This window comes from Ranitomeya variabilis, chromosome 1, assembly GCF_051348905.1.
Source record: "Ranitomeya variabilis isolate aRanVar5 chromosome 1, aRanVar5.hap1, whole genome shotgun sequence".
In the NCBI taxonomy this organism is placed as follows: Eukaryota; Metazoa; Chordata; class Amphibia; order Anura; family Dendrobatidae; genus Ranitomeya; species Ranitomeya variabilis.
The window spans coordinates 828117139-828143401 of record NC_135232.1 but is presented as its reverse complement, the minus strand read 5'-3'; the positions used below and the strand labels follow the sequence as shown (position 1 = coordinate 828143401).

The window sequence follows — 26263 nt, the reverse complement described above, 5'->3', positions numbered from 1 at the left end:
TGAAACCCTAGCCCCATGTGAAGGAATGGGTCGGAAACTAAGGTAACAGGACCTCTAACGTAACCCCCTCCTTCCGATGGGTCAGGTAGCATTCTCTGTATACCACTTCTACTAGAATCGTTACTTGTTTCACCCAACCATACCAGCAAAAGTTTAAAAATAAATGGTGTACTATAGAGGTGAGGCTCAAAATGGAGTGTTTTTTTCATAGGTATAGATATGGAATCAGTCATTGCTGGCAGACCATTTACATGATACCAGGGAAAAATAGCGATATTTATCTCTGACATTCTAGACATTCTATATTTTAAATTGTAAACCCAAAAACAGTCATGGGAACTAATTTTGCTTAACTATAATGGGGGCCGTTTGGTTTGAATTAAGGTGTGCAGCATGTGGCAGATACCCCAATGGAAGCTAAACAGATCCCATTATAAAGGGATACATATAATGATTTTTATATTTGTCATTCAACAAATACAATTCGTAACAAAACTGATAGTGGTTCTGATTACATATTTCCTTATGGATATTGGATCTGGTTATATATTCGTGTCCTGTTGATGGCTCTGGTGATGTATTCACATAGTTATGATGGTTCTAGCTCTGTATTCATCACCAGAACCATCATCAGTACATGAATATAAAGCCAAAATCATTATAAGTACCTGAACACATCACCAGAGCTATCAGCAGTATATAAAAATGGCACCAGAACCATCATAAGTAAATTATTCTGTACTGATGGTGGTTGTGGTGATATCTTCAGTAGGTGATGGTTGTTCTGGTGCTATATTTGTGTACTATTGATGGCTCTGGTGATGTATTCATGTTGTGATGATGGTTCTAGTGTAGTGATGAGCGAGTATACTCGTTGCTCGGGTTTTCCCGAGCACGCCCGAGTGGTCTCCGAGTATTTGTTAGTGCTCGGAGATTTAGTTTTCGTCACCTCAGCTGCATGATTTATGGCTGCTGGACAGCCTGAATAAATGTGGGGGTTGCCAGGTTGCGAGGGAATCCTCACATGTATTAAGCCTGTCTAGCAGTCGTAAATCATGCAGCTGCATGAACAAAAACTAAATCTCCGAGCACTAACAAATACTCGGAGAACACCCGAGCATGCTTGGGAACACCCGAGCAACGAGTATACTCGCTCATCACTATTCTAGTGCTGTATTCCTCTCCAGAACCATCATCAGTACATGAATATGAGGCCAAAATCATCATAAGGATATGAATACATCACCAGCACCATCAATATTACATAAAAATGGCACCAGAACCATCATCAGTAAATTAATAGGTCACAAGAACCTCCATCAGTGCATGAATACGTCACCAGGACCACTATCAACAGATAAATGCATTACCAGAAACACTATCAGTACATTAATGCATCACAAGAATGTCCATCAGTATATGAATATATTATAAAAACCACTGTCAGTAATAAATACAACACCAATTGCATCAAAAGTAAATGAATATGTCACCAGAACCACCATCCGTATAGGAATACATCATCAAGCCTAGTAAGCAATCAATTGTAATGTCAAGTCAGGCCCATATACACAGCCTAATTTATGGCTGTGCCCTCTCCACAATTTACCTTACACACTCTATACCCCCTCCACACACACAGTCCTCCTACACAGTATGATGTTCACCCCAGCAGCCCATACAGTATAATATCCACAGCAGTCCCCAATATACACTATGATGCCCATAACAGCCCCCCATGTAGTATGATGTCCACCACAATCCCCAATTATATAGTATGATGGCCCCTCAGCACTCTATACAGTAATATGGCCTTTAGTCACCAATACTGTATAATGGTTCCACAGCCCCTTAAATACAGTAAAGTGTCCCCCACCACACAGAATGATACCAACCACACCAATACACTATGGTTACCCTCTTGTAATGCCCCCATAGCCAGCCCCTTATGTCCCTATAGCCAGCCCCTCTAGTAATGTCTCCATAGCCAGCCTCTTATGTCCCCTTAGCCAGCTTCTCTTGTAATGTTCCCATAGCCAGCCCCTTATGTCCCCATAGGCAGCCCTTCTTGTAATATCCCCATAGCCAGCTCCCCATGTCCACATAGCCAGCCCTGTCTTGCATTGTCCCCTTATATGCCCATAACCAACACCTCTTGTAATTTCCCCATAGCCAGTTCCTTATGTCCACATAACCATCACTTTATGTTCACATAGTCAGGCCCTATTGTAATGTCCCTATAGTCAGCTCCTTATGTCCACATAGCCAGCTCCCACTTGTAATGTCCCCAGGGCCAACTTCTTATGTCCTCATAGCCAGCCCCTCTTGGAAAATTCCCATAGGTATCGCCTCTTGGAATGTCCCCACAGGCCCTAGGTATAATAGCCTCCACTCATTAGGAAAAAAAATAGAGTAAAAATAGCTGTGTCAGAACAAAATGATAAGTGTCAAAAATGTCAGGCAGAAGAATAGTTGCTGAAATGTAGGAAAAAAGACATGGACCCCACATTTAAAAATCATACGTTGATCTAATGCCGCCAGGAAAAATTTACAAAAACCAAACATGAGGTTCTTATTTTAACATTTTGATTAGACTGTATGAAGCCCACTGCCACATCACGGCGAATCTCTCAGTGGGTCCCTAACTTATTAAAGTCTTAAAGGTGGGGCGCCGTGTGTCAACCACCATCACAGCAACAGTGTTCCAGCAGGGTGAGCGACCTCGTGCCTCACAGCACCCATGCTACAAGACTGAGCGCCCATGACTCCAGGCCACAAAGGTCCACAAGCACTAAACCCCCGCAACAATAGCTGCAACACAGCCCCAACACCAAGAGAAAGGAACAAAACTCTCCTTCCACAAACTCTCAGACTGTGAACCGAGAGCAAAAATAGGCGGAAACCTTCTTGCAGTCTCCTACTAATTAAAAACTCCTGTGTCAAATGGGAGGAGTGCTGAACTAAGTAAAAAAAGAAGCGACAGACCATGCAATATGCTAAACTGTAGAAAAAAGACATGGACCGCACATCCTAAAATCATATGTTAATCTAATGACACCTGGCAAAAATTTACAAAACTGAACGTGAAGTTCTTAATTTAACATTCTGGTTAGATTGTATGAAGCCCACTGCTAGGTGATGGCAGTGGCCCTGGGCTGAGTCCATGATGTAGCTGCTGGCCGGTTGAGCAGTCTAGCAGTGATTGTCAAATAGCTGGGTCAGAATCAAGAGATAAGGGGCAAAATATCTGGCAAAAGAATAATTGCAAATGAGCTGAGGTCTGAAACAATTCATCACTAACAGAAGAGGATTTGAGAACAGGGGTGTAAACCAGGTAAGCAGTACTCATAACTGCCAGTGGGAGACAGAGATTCAGGAGCTAATATAGTTATAGACGCCCCCCGAGGAAGCATTGTAGCGAAACGCACGTTGGGGTTGTTTTCCACGTCTATCTTTCAAGGTTGGTCTACTACGGGTATTTTGATTTCTTTATTTTCTGCATGCACTTTCAGGGACTCTGATTACAATCTATTTCCTTACTATTAGGTTGGCCATGGTTTGACATGTCTGCATGATCTTTGTTTGGGTGTCCATACATACCTATGCACTTGCAGGTTCATATTGCCATATTAGATAGGAGGCCCTTATTAATTTCTTGTAGTCAGTAACTTTGCGCATGTTATGTCATTATTTGCCTTTTGTTTGCACATATATGTTGTTCGTAGCTTATGGCCTGTTCAATATTGATATTATTTAATATCATCATCAACTTTGTTGTCCATTTTGCTATTTTGCACATATCTTTATGCATGTAGTTTTAGTATGCCCTTTGACTAATTTGACCACCTTTTGGACGTGACACTTGGTGTCACTTGAACCCTGTTTTCTTGTTTTTTATGTATTTTTATGTATCTATTTATTGAAATGATGATAAAATTGTTCTTTTAATATAATCATCAATAAAATTTCTATTTTTATTGCTCTGAGATCCATTTTGTTTTTTTTGGGGGGTTATAGCTAATATAGTTAGCAGCCCCACTTGAGGCTCAAAGCAGTGAGTGAATATTAAACCAAACATATGAATTTAGCACAAGTCCAAGAGAATTAAGCATGACTGCCACATTGCAGTATTGGATGTTACAATATGATGTAAAATGCCACAATTTTTAGAAAACCTTGGCATGCCTCCATATGACTTTAGGGGCATATGGAGGTACAGTATGGACTGAAAGATGGCAGTCATATTGCCCATTTTTTTCACTGGAAATTTATAACCAAAAGTGGTCATATGCCCAGTAATAACTGACAGATATTGTGTGTTCTGTCTGATTACTATTTGGCCCATTATGTGTTATGTTTGTATTTTTATTTTATTTCATTTTTACTTATCACATCATGGGGCGCTTTATTGCACACAAGCAATAGGTGCATTTAGAGTTTATTGTAAACTAGCTGAAGAGCCCGGCGTTGCCCAGGCATAGTAACTAACTGTTGGTTATAGCACCTCACTTCTCTCATTTTCCCATCACGCCTCTCATTTTCCCCCTCACATCTCTCATTTTCCCCCTCACGTCTCTCATTTTCCCCTCACTCCTCTCATTTTCCCCCACACCTCATTTTCCCCCTCACACCTCTCATTTTCTCCCCTCACTTCTCTCATTCCCCCAACACCTGTCATTTTGACCTCACACCTGTCTTTTTCCAATCACTCCACTATTTTCCCCTCACTCCTCTCCTTTTGCACTCACACCTCTTCATTTTCACCTCACACCTCTTATTTTCCCCTCAGTATATACCTGTATGTCATCTGCTCCTGTATATAGTATATACCTGTGTGTCATCTCCTCCTGTATATACCTGTATGTCATTTCCCCTGTATATAGTATATAACTATGTCATCTCCTCCTGTATAGAGTATATACCTGTAAGTCATCTCCTCCTGTATATAGTATATACCTGTATGTCATCCCCCTGTATATAGTATATACCTGTATGTCACCTCCTGTATATAGTATATAAATGCAGGTCACCTCCTGTATATAGTATATACCTGTATGTCATCTATCCTGTATATAGTATATACCTGTATGTCATCCCCTGTATATAGTATATACCTGTATGTCACCTCCTGCATATAGTATATACCTGTATGTGATTTCCCCTGTATATAGTATATACCTGTATGTCATCTCCCCTGTATATAGTATATACCTGTATGTCATCCCCCTGTATATAGTATATACCTGTATGTCACCTCCTGTATATAGTATATATCTATGTCATCTATCATGTATATAGGATATACCTGTATGTCATCTCCTGTATATACCTGTACGTCATCTCCCCTGTATATAGTATATACCTGTATGTCATCTCCTGTATATGGTATATACCTGTATGTCATCTCCCGTATATAGTATATACCTGTATGTCATCTCTTGTATATAGTATATACCTGTATGCATCTTCCCTGTATATAGTATATACCTGTATGTCATCTCCTGTATATAGTATATACCTGTATGTCATCTGTATATAGTATATACCTGTATGTCATCTCCCCTGTATAAAGTATATACCTGTATGTCATCTCCCCTGTATATAGTATATACCTGTATGTCATCTCCTCCCGTATATAATATATAGCTGTATGTCATCTCCTCCTGTATATAATATATACGTGTATGTCATTTCCCCTGTATATATTATATACCTGTATGTCATCTCCTGTATATAGTATATACCTGTATGTCATCTATCCTGTATATAGCATATACCTGTATGTCATCTCCTGTATATACCTGTACGTCACCTCCCCTGTATATAGTATATACCTGTATGTCATCTCCTGTATATAGTATATACCTGTATGTCACCTCCTGTATATAGTATATACCTGTATGTCATCTATCCTGTATATAGCATATGCCTGTATGTCATCTCCTGTATATACCTGTACATCATCTCCCCTGTATATAGTATATACCTGTATGTCATCTCCTGTATATAGTATATACCTGTATGTCATCTCCTGTATATAGTATATACCTGTAAGTCATCTCCCCTGTATATAGTATATACCTGTATGTCATCTCCTCCTGTATATAATATATAGCTGTATGTCATCTCCTCCTGTATATAGTATATGCGTGGATGTCATCTCCCCTGTATATAGTATATACCTGTATGTCATGTCATCTCCTCCTGTATATAGTATATACGTATGTGTCATCTCCCCTGTATATAGTATATACCTGTGTGTCATCTCCCCTGTATATAGTATATACCTGTATGTCATCTCCCCTGTATATAGTATATACCTGTATGTCATCTCCTCTGTATATAGTATATACCTGTATGTCATCTCCCCTGTATATAGTATATACCTGTATGTCATCTCCTCCTGTATACAATATATACCTGTATGTCATCTCCTGTATATAGTATATACGTGTATGTCATCTCCTGTATATAGTATATACCTGTATGTTATCTCCTCCTGTATATAGTATATACATGTATATCATCTCCCCTGTATATTATATATACCTGTATGCCATCTCCTCCTGGCTGTCAATTTGCCTCCAACACTTTTCCTTTCACTTTTTCCCCATTATATAGATAGGGGCAATATTGTTTGGTGAATTGGAACGCACGGGGTTAAAATTTTGCCTCACAACATAGCCTATGACGCTCTCGGGGTCCATACGTGTGACGGTGCAAAATTTTGTGGATGTAGCTGCGACGGTGCAGATGCCAATCCCGGACATACACACATACACACATACACACACATTCAGCTTTATATATTAGATATATAAACTCAAACTGGCCATTGTAATTGCAATTTAAAAGTTTTAACATTGGCCTGAATTTACTCTGTTACATTGAATAGGAAGTGATGGCACAACTCTAATTTCTAGACAAGCCCTTCCCAACATCTATTATTAAATGTTCTTAGATCATCTTCCCAAACAAAATGTTGCTGTCATATTAATGCTAATAGTTTTAACAAGACGTGCATAACATTTCTGAAAATAAACATACAAAGACAGTGAAAGGAAAATCAAATGACTCTTGTCCCAAGCCTGTAAAGTCATTGCTGCTTTCTGCCCATAATAATCCCGTCACTGTGTTATTAAAGATAATTGATTTGAAAGATTATAGGTATTTACTGCTGCCCGCAGCATTCGTTGCTCCACTGAGCTGTCAAATTGTTATATTTGTGAGCAAATATTATTTTCTGAATAGATGTGCTGACCTTTTTAATGTTTTACATGCTGGTAGACAAATGTTCACAACTGCCTAATGTAGCTAAAAAGTTTATAAAAATAAATTAACTATTATATTTACTTCAGTTTTATTAGAATTGGCATACATCAAAAGATTTTAAAGTAATTATGACTTTAGCTATTCAGAGCTTTTTAGCACAATAGCACTCATCCATACAATGCAAACCATATAGTGCCTTGCGAAAGTATTTGGCCCGCTTGAACTTTTAAACCTTTTCCCACATATCATGCTTCAAACATAAAGATACCAAATGTAAATTTTTGGTGAAGAATCAACAATAAGTGGACCACAATTGTGAAGTTGAACGAAATTTATTGGTTATTTTAATTTTTTGTGGAAATTCAAAAACTGAAAAGTGGGGCGTGCAATATTATTCGGCCCCTTTACTTTCAGTGCAGCAAACTCACTCCAGAAGTTCATTGTGGATCTCTGAATGATCCAATGTTGTCCTAAATGCCTAATGATGATAAATATAATCCACCTGTGTGTAATCAAGTCTCCGTATAAATGCACCTGCTCTGTGATAGTCTCAGGGTTCTGTTTGAAGCACAGAGAGCATCATGAAGACCAAGGAACACAACAGGCAGGTCTGTGATACTGTTGTGGAGAAGTTTAAAGCCAGATTTGGATACAAAATGATTTCCAAAACTTTAAACATCCCAAGGAGCACTGTGCAAGCGATCATATTGAAATGGAAGGAGTATCATATCAATTCAAATCTACCAAGACTTGGCCGTCCCTCTAAACTTTCATCTCAAACAAGGAGAAGACTGATCAGAGATGCAGCCAAGAGGCCCATGATGACTCTGGATGAACTGCAGAGATCTACAGCTGAGGTGGGACAGTCTGTCCATAGGACAACAGTCAGTCATACACTGCACAAATCTGGCCTTTATGGAAGAGTGGCAAGAAGAAAGCCATTTCTCAAAGATATCCATAAAACGTGTTGTTTAACGTTTGCAACAAGCCACCTGGGAGACACACCAAACATGTGGAAGAAGGTGCTCTGGTCAGATGAAACCAAAATCGAACTTTTTGGCAACAATGCCAAAAGATCTGTTTGGTGTAAAGGCAACACAGCTCATCAGCCTGAACACACCATCCCCACTGTCAAACATGGTGGTGGCAGCATCATGGTTTGGGTCTGCTTTTCTTCAGCAGGGACAGGGAAGATGATTAAAATTGATGGGAAGGTGGATGGAGCAAAATACAGGACCATTCTTGAAGAAAACATATTGAAGTCTGCAAAAGCCCTGAGACTGGGACGGAGATTTGGCTTCCAACAAGACAATGATCCCAAACATAAAGCAAAATCTACAATGGAATGGTTCACAAATAAACATATCCAAGTGTTAGAATGGCCAAGTCAAAGTCCAGACCTCAATCCAATCGAGAATCTGTGGAAAGAGATGAAAATTGCTGTTCACAAACGATCTCCATCAAACCTCACTGAGCTCAAGCTGTTTGCCAAGGAAGAGTGGGAAAAAGTTCAGTCTCTTGATGTACAAAACTGATAGAGACATACACCAAGCGACTTGCAGCTGTAATCACAGCAAAAGTTGGCGCAACAAAGTATTAAGTTAAAGGGGCCAAATAATATTGCACGCCCCACTTTACAGTTTTTGAATTTCCACAAAAATTTAAAATAACCAATACGTTTCATTCAACTTCACAATTATGTTCCACTTGTTGTTGATTCTTCACCAAAAATTTACATTTGGTATCTTTATGTTTGAAGCATGATATGTGGGAAAAGGTTGAAAAGTTCAAGCGGGCTGAATACTTTCACAAGGCACTGTAAGTCTCTGCAGTGACGTGTTGATCATCACTATCATGGTAGCATCACTACTAGTGATGAGAACACCTGAACATCTAAAATAAAGTTTGGTTTGGGTACCCAAACTCGGACCCCATTCAGATAAATGGGGGGGCCCAAACATCTGTTGTTTGCCACCCTGTCATCTGCATGACAGCTTGGCAAGCACAGGCTCTCATTGGTGGTAAGATTATTGCAGCCAGTCAGAGCGCTGCGGTTCCCATACTGTCAGATGACTGCGTGAGCCAGCAGCTGTGACCGACAGTAAAAAGGTTACCTCCGGTCACAGGCTGAAAACAGCAAGAGCAGGAGCCACTGATGGGAGTATTCATCAGCCAGCAACTATGCTATAAATAAATCAATAAAGCAAAAAAATGATGTGGGGTCTCTTCTATCTTTAATAACCATCTCAGGCAAAACTGACAGCTGTGGGCTTATCAAGAATAGAGGGGTCCCCATGCCATTTATATAAATTATTTAGATAAATCATTTTAAAAAATGTTGTGGGGTCTCACACATTTTTGACAACCAGCAAAGCTAAAGCAGACAGCTGGGGGCTTCTATTCTCAGGTTGGAAAAGGGCCATGGATATTGGCCGCCTCCCAGCCTAAAAATAGCCCTGGATGCGCCAAAACTGGATTTTTGCCTGGCTCTTCCCACTTGCACTGGTGCGGTGGCAAGTGGGATATTATTTGTGGGATTAATGTCAGCTGTTTCATAGCCACTGACATCAAGCACACAGTTTAGTAATGGAGAGGCATCTAAAAGACGCCTCTCCATTACTAACCCCATAGTTAGATTGTAAAATAGAAACAGCCAGAATAAAATCCTTTATTTGAAAGAAAGACACTGACTCCTTTATTTGAAATAAAAATAGAAAGGCACAGTTATTCTCATCTTACCCCCATTCCATTGGGGCCCTTGTCCCCTGTAAAAAAAAAAAAAATAATAAACAACTTTACTGTTTGGGTTCACCCATCTCTAGTCACTACTGACTGGTCTGCTGACTTGATGTGTTGTTCCTATTGATGTGTCCATACAGACAGGAAAACAGAGATATGACTGGGTGGGGGACCAGATTAGAAGTAGTGAAGGACTAATTAGAAATACTAAAGATAGATATGTGGTATTGTTTAAAGCACAGGGGTGGGGAACCACAGGCCCCAGGGCCATTTACGGCTCTCAATGACCTTTTATCAGGCCCCTGAGCAGATTCTCAGGGACCGCATTCTCGGGCAGGGAAGTGTATTTTGATTACAACCAGCTCATTAATTTCTTCTTGCTCTGTTAGTACACACACGCACACACACACACGCAGTGTTCACTACAGAAAACTGAAGGGCATGCAATGAAAGATTACATCTTTGACACCAGTGTCAGTCAGGATGTACTTTGTGGGTGGAGTTTGTACGGCCCTCGAAGGATGGTATAAATATCCAAATGGCCCTTGGCAGAAAAAAGGCTCCCCATGCCTGGTTTAAATCTTTTGTTTTAACTCTTTAAATGTTTTTTAAAGAGCTGTGTCCTCAATAGATGTTTAAACGGGTGGTGTCAGTAGAGTTTTAGTCTTTTTCCAATTAGAATTCGTCAACACCTGAATTTGTAAGATAATTTGTTATTTATTGATTATGCCAGCATGGAGAGAGAATGACGGTTGATGGTGATGTCAGCACAATCTCCTATTTGCCCCAAAACAACTTGTTTGAGTTTAAATAGCAAGATAGAAAAAAGCTTGTAAAGTACAGAGTTGCAACAATATCATATATGACGGTCATATAGCTTGACTGTAAGCATTCTGTTATCTACGATACAAGAAAAAGCAAGCAATGATACCTTGGTTTTTAGCTGGATAAGGGAAACTAGCTAAAACCCCCCCACAAAAGTTAACACACATATCTAGTTTGCACGATTCTTTAACTGAATATTGTTCTAAGTTTCTGGGGTTAAATCTCATGCAATATTATGTATAAGAGAAAGGATTTCATAGCAATTATTATGATAGGTGGTCTAAAGCTAAAATTTAATTTTAATTGTAAATGTCTATTTGATGTCAGAATCTTATCTCTTTTCAAATACACTTTAATTAAAAATTCCCTATCAATCCTTCAGTATGCTATCTAACTCCTTTATTTTCTTTTTACTACTCCCTGTTAAGGCCCCGTCTCACATAGCGAGATCGCTAGCGAGATCGCTGCTGAGTCACAAGTTTTGTGACGTAACAGCGACCTCAGTAGCGATCTCACTATGTGTGACACGTACCAGCGATCAGGCCCCTGCTGTGAGATCGCTGGTCGTGTCGGAATGGCCTGGACCTTTTTTTGGTCGTTGAGGCCCCGCTGACATCGCTGAATCGGTGTGTGTGACACCGATCCAGCGATGTCTTCACTGGTAACCAGGGTAAACATCGGGTTACTAAGCGCAGGGCCGCGCTTAGTAACCCGATGTTTACCCTGGTTACCAGCGTAAATGTAAAAAAAACCAAACAGTACATACTCACCATCTGATGTCCGTCAGGTCCCTTGCCGTCTGCTTCCTGCTCTCACTGACTGCCGGCCGTACAGTGAGAAGTGAGAGCAGATCACAGCAGTGACGTCACCGCTGCGCTCTGCTCTCACTGTACGGCCGGATCTCAGCCAGAGCAGGAAGCAGACGGCAAGGGACCTGGACACCGAAAGGCGAGTATGTACTGTTTGTTTTTTTTGGTAACCAGGGTAAACATCGGGTTACTAAGCGCGGCCCTGCGCTTAGTAACCCGATGTTTACCCTGGTTACCAAGGTGCTGCAGGGGGACTTCGGCATCGTTGAAGACAGTTTCAACGATGCCGAAGTCGTTCCCCTGATCGTTGGTCGCTGGAGAGAGCTGTCTGTGTGACAGCTCCCCAGCGACCACACAGCGACTTACCAATGATCACGGCCAGGTCGTATCGCTGGTCGTGATCGTTGGTAAATCGCTTAGTGAGACGGGGCCTTTAGATGACACTTTATTTCAGAATCTCAATGCATGCTGTGATACACAAACAAGTCATAATCAGGGAGTGCAGGCTGAGGTCACTGCTGCAGCCTGTTCACATACCCTGAAACGAAGCGTCATCAGTCCCTACTGAGCACGTTATCTGTTGTCAATTTCCGACAAATGATCAGTAGGATCTTGTTACTGTGCAATATTCTTCTAAGTGCACTCTCTGCTCATTCGTTCTCGCCTTACAAGGCACACTGACAGTGCCCTCTCTTGCTTGCTCATCACTTCTCATCAGAGCCAGCGAGGGAGTGCACTGTTACTGTGCACTGAGAATAATAGTGCACAATGACCATAACCTAATGAGAATCTGTCGGAATTGACAACCGACGCATGCTCAGTAGAGCAGAGACTAGCCCAGCTCCTGAAATGGTCGTAGCTGATTTTAGGGTGGGGGCAGATACTGCAGAAGTGACCAAAGACTCTGCCCCCTGATGGCAACTCATTTGAGTGTCCAAGCATGCACTGGGATTCTCAAAGTGTCATCTCACAGAAAGTAAAAAATAAAAATAAAACAGTTTGATAGCGTAGTAAATGAATGGTATGGACTTTTGTAGTTAAAGAATTTAATAAAATAGATTATATTATGGAATTTAATAGACAAACATACAGGGTTAAAAATAAATTTACGTTTCAGACCACCCCTTTAACCCAACCCCAAGCTGGGACCCCCATGATCACTTCACCTAAAGCCCAAATGTCCATTCCTATTCTTTGCAGAGAAACTGATCAAAGCAACCTAGCACTGTACTCTACTATCTCGGTTATTTCCATTGATTGTGCTACTTCTCAATGTGGTCCTGCAGTGAGAGGGCTCAGTACCCCCATTCTAGTGATGTGGGGATCCCAGCAGTAGAACTTCATCGTTCAGACATCTATCATGTACCTCTGAGAATATCCCCTTTAAAAGATGTTAAATGCACAAAAGATTGGTTTCTGACTACTGTACCATATTTGTTGTTTGCCTTCTCTTATCTGTCTTTGTTGTCTAGGTGTGCATCAAAGTTACGATAATTAATTTTACTGTGACCAGATCTGGCCTGGAGGATCAACTGCTCAGGTTAGATTTGTCTATTTATCCTCTAAATGTAAAGAACAAGGGCAGTTTATCTCTAGAAACCCAAGATATTTGCTAAAAAAAGACAAAACGCTGTGTAGCTGTGTACAAAGTGATATTGAAAGTTCCCTGGAAATTATATTAAATGATAATATTTTGTAAAACCCTGTCCAGAAACTAAATTTAAATATATATATATATATATATATATATATATATATATATATATATATATATATATATATATATATATATATATATATATATATATATATATTACATATATATAATGTACAGGCCAGTTTTTTTTTTTTTCAGTTAGCCAACTGCTCTTTATGGAAAACTTAGGTGGCTATTTTGAAAATGCCAGTGTATTATTGTTGCCTGCTGTAATAGCATCTCTAAGTCCCACTTGGAAGTTTTTGAGATTTAGTCAATAGCTGGCGAGAAAAGAGAAATATATAGCTTTTTGATTTCTAAAAGTCTCCAAACTTTAAAGGAGTGTTTGTTTCATTTATAATTTTCATGACTATAGGCATTTCTAATGTTATGAAATAGCAGAATACATATCTGCATAATAAGTAAAACACACTCCCTGTGTCCACACGGCTTAGTTTGTCAGTCTCTGTTCTGAGTAGTTTTCGTGCGATCTACTTAATCCTATAAGATATGGCAGAGCTGAAGACATTACCCCCTTCCTTACACCAACACTATCCATAAATTTTGGTTTTGTATTTTTCAGTGATGTAGTGAGAATTGAGAGACCAGATCTAGAGGAACAAAGAAATCAGCTTATAATCAGAATCAATTCTGACAAAAATCAGCTGAAAGCAATAGAAGAGCGAATCCTCAAGTTACTCTTCACATCTGAAGGAAATATCCTGGATAATGAAGAACTTATCAATACATTGCAGGAATCCAAGGTCACCCATTTATTCATCTTTTACCTTCTAGTATTTTTCCTTTTGTGTATTTTGTCCCTCTAGTCTAGTTCGAAGAATGCATGTAAAGTGTAGAATGTATCTTTCTTTCAAGGCTTGCAAACCGTAATTCCCAGAGGTAACCTAATTATCAATGCAACATTAGTCAGAGTAAAAAGCGTAATGTTATTGTGAACTACTGAAATGATAGATTTGGCTTCTGGCATAACTTCTAGTACAGTCCCTGGGTTTTAGTTGAAGGTTCTTACTAACTGTCAAATCATTCTGGGATTATGGATGCTACATATACACATGCACATACAGATGCGTACAAACTTACCTTTCTGTAAATTTTAGTAAGGACTCCATGTGTTATGATAAGATTGTAGTAAAACCCTTGACAGGCTGCAATTCAAAACCACTGGGTGTCCTCATACACTGGGTGTCCTTTTTTATAAGCTGTTCATTTTGTGCTACTCAGCTCAGTATATAAAGAGATGCTGAATCCAACGATGTATCACTTAGTTTACTGGGCGCAACAGTCCTGACTCAATCAGAGTTTTTAGATTTAGCATGCAGCAGAGCTGAGAAAGCAAACCCCACCCACACCAGGCTCTCTAAGTACATTGTCTATAGACAGTGAGCTACTTATTAGAGGAGGGGGTGGAGTCGGACTAACAGTCATGTGCTCATCAGACCTGGCTATGATAATCTAGTGATAAAACCTTCAGTGTAAGTAAACAGCACACAGAATGATAAGTGATACATTGTTGAATTCTGTGTTTTAACCGCTACCTCTCGTGTCTCCCCTTTTTTCTAATAGTTTGTAAGCTTGTGAGCAGGGCCCTCATTCCTTCTGGTATCTGTTTTGATCTGTGTTTATTGTTATGCTGTAATGTCTATTGTCTGTACAAATCCCCTCTATAATTGTAAAGCGCTGCGGAATATGTTGGCGCTATAGAAATAAAATTATTATTATTATTATCTCTTGCTGATTACATAACAAAAACCTGCTGACAGATTTCCTTTAACATCAAATATCATTCTGTGAAGCACAATAGCACTAATATTTTTATTTACATAGGTAGTTCCGGCAAAGATTCATATTTTGTTACGGTATATATGGTATGCCATAACTTTCCAACACAGAATTTGTTTTTGACAATTTATATATCATGTTAGTGGATTCATGAATCTCTTTCTCCTTACAAAATGTTGTGTATGTGAAAATGACTACATAGCCAATATTAATTTATTGAAAGTGTGCCTGCTGTTTCAAGGTACTTTTCAGAATAAGGTGCAATGTATAAGAAATAAATCCTCTTCTGGAAATTATATGACTTGTATTGTATACCCGATGTTCAAGCAGCCGAACCTGAACAGTAACATGGACTTCCTAATGAAGTCTGTATTTGGTGTCCATGCCCTAACAGCAGATGTTCGGTACAGACGCCGAACTTTACTGTTCGGTTTCTCCTATCTCTACACATGTGTAGTCTGAATAGAATTTGATCCTGTGCTGTCAGTTACCAAGTCATGTTTGTGTCTACGATCCTGACCCCTGGGGTCAGCAGCTGCAGTATCGGGGACTGCCAAGGAGTAGTACCTGGTGGCTACCTGCAGCTCAAGTCTAACTCCAGAAAGTAGCCAATTTGAATTTAGCCAATAAATCAAAACAAAGGGTAATGAATGATCCAACAAAACAATGTAATAGTATAAGCAAAGGTAGGGATAATAAAACTAAACATTTAATATATCATTAAAATATGAAGACATAACAAGACACTTAATTAGGAACCCAGACAGGCTTGCTCTTCCAATATAGGCCAGCTGAAGCACCAAGAAAGGAAACCTGAATGGGTATCATACCAAATGTAGCTCAATAACCATGGAAAAACATTGGAATGATCTCACCTAGTGTAGGTAAATAATGTACCTCTGGCATCTGTTTTCCAGTGTTCATGTGGGACTGCAAGCATACAGGTGCTATTTAGCTTTCCATAGCATAGACTGGGACCATGATGTGATTATAAAAAATCACCACCTCCCAATGCGTTTTATCCTTCCTGGGACTCATCAGGGGATATGGCAGCCAGGATGGAGGTCTCAGCTGTATCAGGCAATATAAAGAGCCTCTGTTGGGTACATGTCCCTAAAGTAGATCCATTTAAATAGAAGTAACACTCTCTTGCAATACCTCTATATCCTGTCTCCTGATCAATAGACCTCCTATGGGTGCTATGGGTGCGATGCAAGCATTTTCACATCTGCTGCATCACTAGTCAATGGAACACTAAGTGTGGTGACCCGCATGCATTATATCCGGCACAAAAGCAATGTGAAACAGCGGTAGTGATGTCTATAGATCGCAAGGCGTGGTGAACCACATGCGCCACATCCGGTGCGCGAGCACTGCGAGACACCGCTGATAGCCATTGACCGCATACGTCACTTCCAGTGTGCAGTCACCGTGTAAAAGCAGAAGGTGTTGTCATGGTGACCGGGAGTAAGTAGACAAAACAAAAACAGACATCATTGTATCTATAACTGTCCAATGTTACTATGTGCAATTTAAAAAATGCAGCACAAAGAGCCTGGACCAACCTACTAAGGGCCTTACTCCTCTCAAGGGCAGACCCATTGTGTCTGGAGTGAATGGCCTCACTCAAAACCTGGGTGTCTTCCTTGATAAAATTCTCATTCCCTTTGTTACAGAGTTCATATACCCGAGATACAACGGACCTTTTGAACAAAATTGAGGGTATTGACATAGAAGCATTGTACTCATCCATTCCCCTTTAAAAGGGACTTGAAGCGGTCAACTATTATCTTAGAAGTAGGAGTTGTCAATTCAAGAAACATATTGATTTTGTGCTGGAATGTTTGGACTTCCCCCTGACTAAAAATGCCTTTATGTTCAATGGAAAGTACTTCCACCAGCTCAGGGGCACTGCGATGGGGAGCCCCTATGCCCCCTCGTATGCTAATCTGCTCTTGGGCTGGTGGGAGGAAACAATAGTTTTTGGTGAGATTGGTATCATGAGCAATTAAATTATACTATTATGGCTTAGATACATTGATGATGTTTTCGTCATCTGGAGGGGCACAAACAGTACTTTTGCCAATGCAGCTGCTGAACTTAACTGGCAGGACAGGATGCAAACTCTGTTCAGCATTTTTTTTTTTAATTATTACACTTTCAAATGCATCTGTTCAGATTGGTGAACCTCTGACCGTCCTTGCTTTTGGGAGACTCTGCTTCTCTAACTTGCTCTTTTTATACAGTCATGTATCTTAGTTGAAAATTAACCCTTCAGCTGTTTTTCATCAGTACTACTTACTTTATGAGCCTTTTGTTACCTCGGTCCAAAACTTCTTTGCAATGTTTTGATGTCACCAATTTCTAAATGAGTTAATTTTTTTTCTATCAAAATGGAAAAATGTCTAACTTTTATCTTCTGATCTATATACTGTTATGAATAAAATAAAGCTATCAGAGATTTCCAAATTATTTTGTTCTTGTTTGCTCTACACTCTACAAGTGTCCCGGTTTTTGGGAATTGGGGTCATATAAACAGCAATATAAAAGTTCTATTTCCAGAATTATCAGTTATTTGTTGGCATTATTAGACATTGTGGTTTTGTCATATTTGCAAATAATTATTTTCAAGTAACTGTTCTTGATATGATTTCAGATAACCTCAGGTGCTATTAAAACTAGACTAGAAGAAGCCGAAGCCACAGAACAAAAGATAAACACAGCTCGGGAGAAGTACAGGACGGTTGCCACTCAGGGATCCATCATTTACTTTGTCATTGCAAGTCTTTCAGAAATAGATCCAATGTATCAATTCTCATTGAAGTACTTCAAACAAGTATGTTAAATATTCATTCCAGTTTTCTGCATATAGCATTCTTCATTGAGCCTGGCTTTTATCAGTCACAGTATGAAACGGTATTCCACACCTATCGGTTTTTACCCTAGCGATAGAAATGTTATGCATCAAAAACAGAAGACACAGATTGTCTGTCTTTTCAGATTCCTAAATAGGTGAAAGGGTTCTCTGTGGTCATATTAATACATACAGTGCTTCATTTATTAGTATTATTCCGTTTTACTTCTAGGACTGGAGGAAACATTTCTGTACTTGTATTGACATTACAGGTCATAGTAGGATGCAGCTAATTGGCTTCATATCACAATTTCTAATCCTAAAATGACTGATATTCTAAAATAATCCTGTCTAAACTAATTATATGAAAAAAGAACAAAAAGTGGAAACGCACTTACCCCAGTGGAGTTGAACATCACTTTATTAGGACATTTAAAAGCGAAAAGCAGGGAGGGATGATGTCAGCTGCGGACAACGGCTGTTTCGTGCTCAGCGGCACTTCAACGGGTCCTGCCTATAACTAATTATATAATTACTGAGCTTTAAAGAAAGTGAATTCTAAAACTGTCAAATATTGGCTTGTTCAGTTGGCTTTCTTCCAGCCAAAGTAACCAAGTAGAGTAAATTAATGAACTACAGTGGGATATCTTAATAAGATATATCTTCTAAATCTTTTTCACATTTTTATCCTAAAAAAGATATTGCCATTAAAATTCCTGACTTGTCCATTTAGGCCTTATTCAGACACTCGAAATTTTTCACATATGTAAAAACACGGACTGTTCTTCATCCATGTTTTGGATCTGAGTTTCATCAGTGTAACAGTTTTTTCCATTAGTGTTTCATCAATGATTTTTCATGAAAAAAATAAACTGAAAAGATTCTCCTATCCATTATGTTGTGAGCTCCTTATCTACAGTACATCTGGGGTTAGCATGTCATATACCTGGCAGGCTGAGTTCCGCTTGCAACTGTTAACTTGTTAAATGCTGCTGTCAAACTCTGACAGTGACATTACGCATCATTCTATGTGCCCATCGGTGGCACGATTGCTGGGCGTCGATGGGTTGACAAAATACTATGTGACTCACGGACGTCTGAATGAGACCTAAAGACCTGTTTTTCGTTATCTTAGTGTGCGAAGAGCAACAAAAATCACATGAAATCACATATGTACATTTTGCCACCTAATTTATAAAGCAATAAATGTAATAATATGAATATATAGTCTACAAGAAGAAAACAAACCCATGGAAAGGTGCACTTGAGAATATTCCTGGCCAGCACTAGGGAAGAGGTGAGGTTGTGCTGCACTGATGCCACTGAATGACAGTGGTCCAGTACCTGCACTGATATGGGGATCCTGTAGTAGCTTATTTAAAGATGCTATCTACAACTTGTAGATACTTTGCTTTTGTTCACTTGTACCATTTTTGAGTCTCTATTCTTTACATTCATGGGTAAAACATATTTCAGACTAATGACAATATTTTGTATTAAGAGAAGAAAACAGAATACAGTGTAAGAAGAGTTAACAAAGAGATACTTTGGAACAGAAAAAGTCAAGGAAAATATTTTTAAAATTACTCAACTTTCCTTGCAATTTTAAGCGGTTATCCAGAATTATTTATTTTTTTACTATGGGCCTAAGAACTAACAGGCAGGTAATTACTAATTACCTGCCTGTTGTGCCCGGTTCTGATATCTATCGGTACAGATCAGTGATAGACTGCTCCTGCCGGTGATTCAGCGCCTTCTGTTGATGCCACATGGTTTCACTGCTAATGTCTTACTGATTGACAGCCGTCTCCCCACCGCTTAACTGCTGACAATCATTTTTACATCAGCAGTCAGACCCTATGGACAGAACAGCTGGAAGAAGAGCTGCTCTATTAACGTGGAGCAACTGAATTGCCGACAGGAGCGGTCAGTGACGGCTCTGGACTCAGATCGGGTAGAAGAAGCTGTTGGCAACTACCTGCCTTATAGTTTTTAGACTGATAGTAGAAAACCTGTTTAAGCTGTGAAGGACAGAATTTTATCACAAGTTTTGCTGTATAAAATACATTATTTCATTTTTTTTAAGCCAACATATAATACTTATGGTCAAAAACTGGGAATACTTGTTATTATATTATATGCAATCCAAGTGAGTAAAAATCTGATTGTAAATGTTTTATGATGTTACATTGAGCATTGTGTTGCTAGTGCTACCTGAAAGTATAATAGCTTTTAGTTAGGGAATAGCTGGTTTAGTTGGGAGCTTCCAACGTGTCCCAGACTTTGTCATTGACTTTAGAAGAGAGTGTTACTGTATAGGACTACTGCTTCTTCCTGCTCACACTTATATTGGGAGAATAAAACTTAAAGCAATAGAGTTGATTCCTTGAATAACCAGAGTTGAACTTTATCCTGCATTAGATCCATTTGGAATTGTCTGATGTCAATAGAGATTTGATTTTTTTTGTTCTCTTTTGTATTTCATGTTATACTTTCTTTGCAGCTATTTAACACAACAATTGAGACTGCTGAGAAGAGTAACAATCTCGATATTCGCCTGGCAACCTTGCTCGCCCAAACTCTTTTCTCATCTTACACCAATGTTTCACGAGGTCTCTTTGAACAGCACAAGCTTATCTACAGTTTTATGCTCTGTATAGAAATCATGCGACAAAAAGAAGAAATCACTGAAACAGAATGGAATTTTTTCCTCCGGGGGGCTGCAAGCTTAGATAAGGTGGGATCTCAATGCTTTTAGTGCAGATAAATCTAGATGTAATTTTATCTTAATAGCTAGAATCAAGAACTATAGCCTCAAGGCTGAAAGGGTTCATGTAAATACCATGATAAGCTTAATCTTGCACATCAAACCATTAACCCATAAAGAGACCATTTACAATTTGGTCTTAAATATTGTGGCTGTGTATGATCACATAAAATATCAACTTTATTTTAAGTATACACTGTATATATAATTTTGACTTTTTATGGAAAACCATGATAGATTGCAACAGATTATTGTTTTGTTAGAAGAAATTTAGGATTGACATTAGGACTTCTGCAGCTTTTTCACTGGTCATAGTCTAGTATTGCCTTTTGTAACAACACTGATATTTGACACACTACAATCAGATGGCCTGACACTTTGGATTAATGTTGGCCAAACTGGGCAAATTCGGCAAGACCAGATGTCCACTAAATAGGTATTTAGGTGTCTTGACTTTCCCCCAACAGCAGACACTGAGGGAAGGAAGGTCAGGCATGTTAAGTGTGTTTGTGCACATGGAAGACGTCACTTCCAAAGATGACAGGTAGCGATTTATTCCAATTTTTTTCCATTAATTATACATGTATGCTTGATCAAGCCAAGTGTGTATATACTCAGAAGGTTGGGAGGAATGGCTATTTGCCAAATGTATGTTTGGCCAACATCTATCTAAGGTGTATAGCCATCAATTGCCTATTCATAGGGACACTGAAACCGATTGAATAAGAAGAAATTCTCCTTAAACAATTTTGCAAAAATCTGCCAGAGAATAGGACTCTTCTTCTCTTGGTCTTTCCAATGGTAATCTGGGGTGCGGAAATAGATTTCTCAAATTGGAGATGACTTGGTTTTTCCTTACCTCCATTAGAGACAGGTGAGGTAGATTTTTGCTGAAGCAGAGCTGCCTCTTTGTTAGGCTGCATACGACCGTTTTATCTCCATTTGAGAAAAATGGTCCAACTACGCTGATCAGATCCTGATCAGAGGTTGATTTGAGATTGATCAGAATGAAATCAGTTTTTCTCAGACACAGAGAGAAAAACAAAAGTTTTGTCATCTCAATTATGTCAGTCCTTGAAAATCGAACCACATTTAGTTGTCATCTGAGTGGGGTCCGATATTTTCCATTGACCCATAGACTTGCATTGCCGATTTTGATCCGACACTCTGATCAAAACCAGGACATGTCACCAATTTTTTCCCTTGGACCACCACGGGCCCATAGAAAAATACGTGTATGAGTGCTATCTGTGAAAACCATGGATAGCACTCATGCGATATATTCGGTTGTGTGCACAAGCTCTAAGAGACAAAGCTGTGTAAATCCTTCACTGAGAAAACAAGTGAGGTAGAAGCAAAATTAATGCCTCTAGGAAAAATGTCTTTACTAATATTTTTATACTTTTTACATGTGTATTTTTGTCTTCATAACTGTGTATACCATTTCAAAAGGTAATGATTTTTACATGTCCATAGTGGAGCTAAAAATGTGTCAATTTTATTAAACAAGTTAAAACCGATCTACCGTATTTTTTGGACTATAAGACGCACTTTTTTCCTCCCAAAATGTGGAGGAAAATGGGGGGTGCGTCTTATAGTCCGGATGTATGGGGGTCTGACTGTGGTGGGGAGGTGGGGGAGCGGTATTGGAGGAGCAGCGGGTCGCAGAGGCAGGAGCCGGCGGCTCTGGCTAACTCCTGTGCCCGCTGCTAAAGAGAAATGAATATGCACTGCATTCCACACCCATGGGTGTGGAGGGCAATGCATATTCATTTTTCTGGCATCCTGGTATAAATGGCCCCATCCTGTTCCTGGTATTATTGGTCTCATCCTTTTTCTTTTATAATTGGCCCCATCCCGTTCCTGGTATCCATGGTGCCAGCAGCTGCTTAATGCTTGCCATCAGCGCATGGCAGACACAGCCGCCGGAATACTCACTGGGACCATTCATCGCAGAGAGCGGTGAGTATCAATTCCTCTTCAGTAGGGCGCACTCTCAGCCAGCGGTAGGACCATTCATCCATTTAGTCCGAAAAATGGATGAATGGTCCCAGTGAGTACAATATTCCGGCAGCTGTGCTCTGCTTGTGAGCAGTGCATGATGTCCCTGCCATGCGCTGCTTACAAGCATTAAGCAGCTGCTGGCACTGGAGCAGTACGCTGTGAGGGAGCACCGTGTAGGTGAGTGTAATGTTTTTTTAAAAACTTTCCCTGATGGGGCCATGCATACCAGGAATGGGATGGGGCCAATTATAAAAGAAATAAGGATGGGGCCAATCATACCAGGAACAGGATGAGGCCAATTATAAAAGATAAAGGATATGACCAATCATACCAGGAACGGGATGGGGCCAATCATACCGGGAACAGGATGGGTCAAATCATACCAGGAACAGGATGGGGCCAATCATACCAGAAACAGGATGGGGCCATGGATACTAGGAACAAGATGATGCCAATTATAAAAGAAAAAGGATGGGACCAACCAATCATACCAGGAACAGAATGGGGCCAATCATACCAGGACTGGGATGGGGTCATGCATACCACGACCGGGATGGTGCCAATCATACCAGGATAAGGATGGGGCCATGCACACCAGGCTAGGGATGAGGGGCCAAGCATACCAGGATAGGGATGAGGGGCCATATGTATCAGAATGGGGATTTGCTTCACTTTTTTTTCCCTAATTTCTTCCTCTAAAACCTAGGTGCGTCTTATGGTCTGGTGTGTCTTATAGTCCAAAAAATACGGTCATTACCAGATTTGACGTTTTGATTTGAAGTATATTCTTTCTAGGATATTGAAAATGATATTGAGTAGCTGGAAAAAAAAATTCTGGGTTTGAAGTGATGACATCATTATATATATGCGTCCTAAATTGTACACTGTGTACCAAGTTTTCAGTTTCTTTCTTGTTAATAAATTCATGTGTTTGTAACTATAAATGACAATGCCTTTTTTTCTTTTTGTTAGGAGCGAACATCTAAGCCAGATGTTCCCTGGCTTCATGATGTTCTTTGGAATAGTTGTTGTGACCTAGAAGAGATACTTCCATGTTTCAAAGGATTGAAAGATGATATACTATCAGCTCCTATTCTAATCCATTTAGGTCAGTGTAAATATACTTATATTATGATAGCTTTATATAATACATTTTTTTAAAAAGAAACTCTACCAGGAAACAGTTAAAGGCGCAGGTTTTTGCTTTTCATTCTGAGAACAGGATGATGTAGGGGCAGAGACCCTGATTCTAGCGTTGTATCACTTGCTGTAGTTTTGATAAAATTGTAAGGAGATGGATATACCACCCAGATTCCCCTTTGAAGACATGAGGATTGTAGTGATGTATAGTGTAAATTGAGATTATAGTGTAAATTGAGATATGCATTATTGGGGTTGACAGTAGTTAGAGTTAGCATTAATGTTTGGGACTAGTTAAGAGTAGGAGGGAATAAGGTGAAGGGACAGAGACCGTTTCTAGTCAGGACATTAGATAGGGCCCAGTGTGAGACAGAAGGAAGCAGACCAAAGGTCTGGACAGTAATCAGTGCCGCATGATATGGGTGTCCTGAAGTGAGAGGAGACCAAGACAGTGGTTAGTGAGAACCGGAGTAATGAGGAACGAAAACTGACAGAAGTACAGAATGGTCAACCAGAGACGGGTTCTGGGAGAGGACGCATAGCAGTGTGCACCATCTGTGTGACATGTACTGAAATGGAATGCAGAATAGAAATGACAGATGTTTAGGTCTTAAAGATATGCAACGACCTAGATAGATATGGTGTAGATAGATAGACAGACAGATAGATATGGGGTAGATAGATAGCTAGATAGATATGGGGTAGATAGATAGCTAGATAGATATCCGTCAGATATATACTGTATTTTGCAGACTATAAGATGCACTTTTTTCCCCAAAACTTTTGGAGGGATGTGTGGGGGGTGTCTTATAGTCCGGATGTACCTACAGTCAGGCTGTGGCTGTGTGGAAGAGCGGGTCACAGGAGTCGGCGGCTGCAGCTAACACGTGTGCCCAAGATAAAATAAAATCTCCACCTCTATGCATTGAAGATGGCACTGAGAGGTGGGCAGGACTATTGTCGTGTGGAGCAGTGAATATTTATTTTCTTTAATATAAGTTACATTCATTAGCTGCAGCCACTGGCTTCCTGGAGCGGCTGGGCGATCACGTGTGTCCGCTATTAAGGAAAATTATATTCACTGCTCCCCACGCCCATTGTCTCTCCCACCTCTATGCACTGAAGCCGGAATGCCGAGAGTTGGGCGGGACTACAGGAGTGGGGAGCCGTGAATATTCATTCTGTTTAATAGTGGGCATGCATGTTAGTCACAGCCGACAGCTTCCTGCAGCTGCTAGGCAATCACATGTGTCTGCTCTTAAGGAAAGTTAAAGTGAACCTGTCACCCCGTTTTTTCCGTATGAGATAAAAAATACTGTTAACCCCTTCGTGCCATGCGCCGTACTAGTACAGCGCCGCCGGCACTGCATTAGTGCCAGCCGCAGTACTAGTACGGCGCATTGATCACCGCGGTCTCGCGCTGAGCGCCGCGGTGATCGGGTGCGGGTGTCAGCTGTATATGACAGCTGACATGCCGCAGCAATGCCCACGATCGGCGCTATCGCCGATCGCGGGCATTTACCCCCTCTGATGCCGCTGTCAATAGTGACAGCGGCATAGAGGGGGATCGCGCAGGGACGGGGGCTCCCTGCGCTCTCCCACCGGAGCAGCGCGATGAGATCGCGCTGCTCCGGTGACCTGGAAGGAGTCCCCGGATCCAAGATGGCCACGGGACTCCTTCCGGGTCATGAGGTGACCCTGCTTGCCGGCGCCTGCTGAGAATTGCTCATAGCAGGCGCCGGCAAGCCTCTGCAAAGTGCCTGTCAGATCGGTGATCTGACAGAGTGCTGTGCACACTATCAGATCACCGATCTGTGATGTCCCCCCCTGGGACAAAGTAAAAAAGTAAAAAAAAAAAATTTCCACATGTGTAAAAAAAAAGAAAAAAAAAATCCTAAATAAAGAAAAAAAAAAAAAAATATTCCCATAAATACATTTCTTTATCTAAATAAAAAAAAATCACACAATAAAAGTACACATATTTAGTATCGCCGCGTCCGTAACGACCCCACCTATAAAACTATATCACAAGTTAACCCCTTCAGTGAACACCGTAAAAAAAAAAACGAGGCAAAAAACAACGCTTTATTCTCATACCGCCAAACAAAAAGTGGAATAACACGCGATCAAAAAGACGGATATAAATAACCATGGTACCACTGAAAACGTCATCTTGTCCCGCAAAAAAAAAGCCGCCATACAGCATCATCAGCAGAAAAATAAAAAAGTTATAGCTCTCAGAATAAAGCGATGCAAAAACAAATATTTTTTATATAAAATAGTTTTTATTGTGTAAAAGCGGCAAAACATAAAAAAATTACATAAATGAGGTATTGCTGTAATCGTACTGACCCGAA

General features: G+C 40.1%; 1 protein-coding gene across 1 annotated transcript in view; it reads left to right on the top strand.

Moving 5' to 3' along the window:
* The window catches only part of DNAH6 (dynein axonemal heavy chain 6), a 717942-nt gene that overhangs the window by 466000 nt on the left and 225679 nt on the right, over positions 1 to 26263 (top strand). Inside the window, exons 58-62 of the mRNA XM_077275462.1 lie at positions 13118 to 13185; positions 13925 to 14105; positions 17798 to 17977; positions 20499 to 20732; positions 23739 to 23874. Coding sequence (XP_077131577.1) covers positions 13118 to 13185; positions 13925 to 14105; positions 17798 to 17977; positions 20499 to 20732; positions 23739 to 23874 — 799 coding nt within the window. The remainder of the gene's footprint in view (positions 1 to 13117; positions 13186 to 13924; positions 14106 to 17797; positions 17978 to 20498; positions 20733 to 23738; positions 23875 to 26263) is intronic.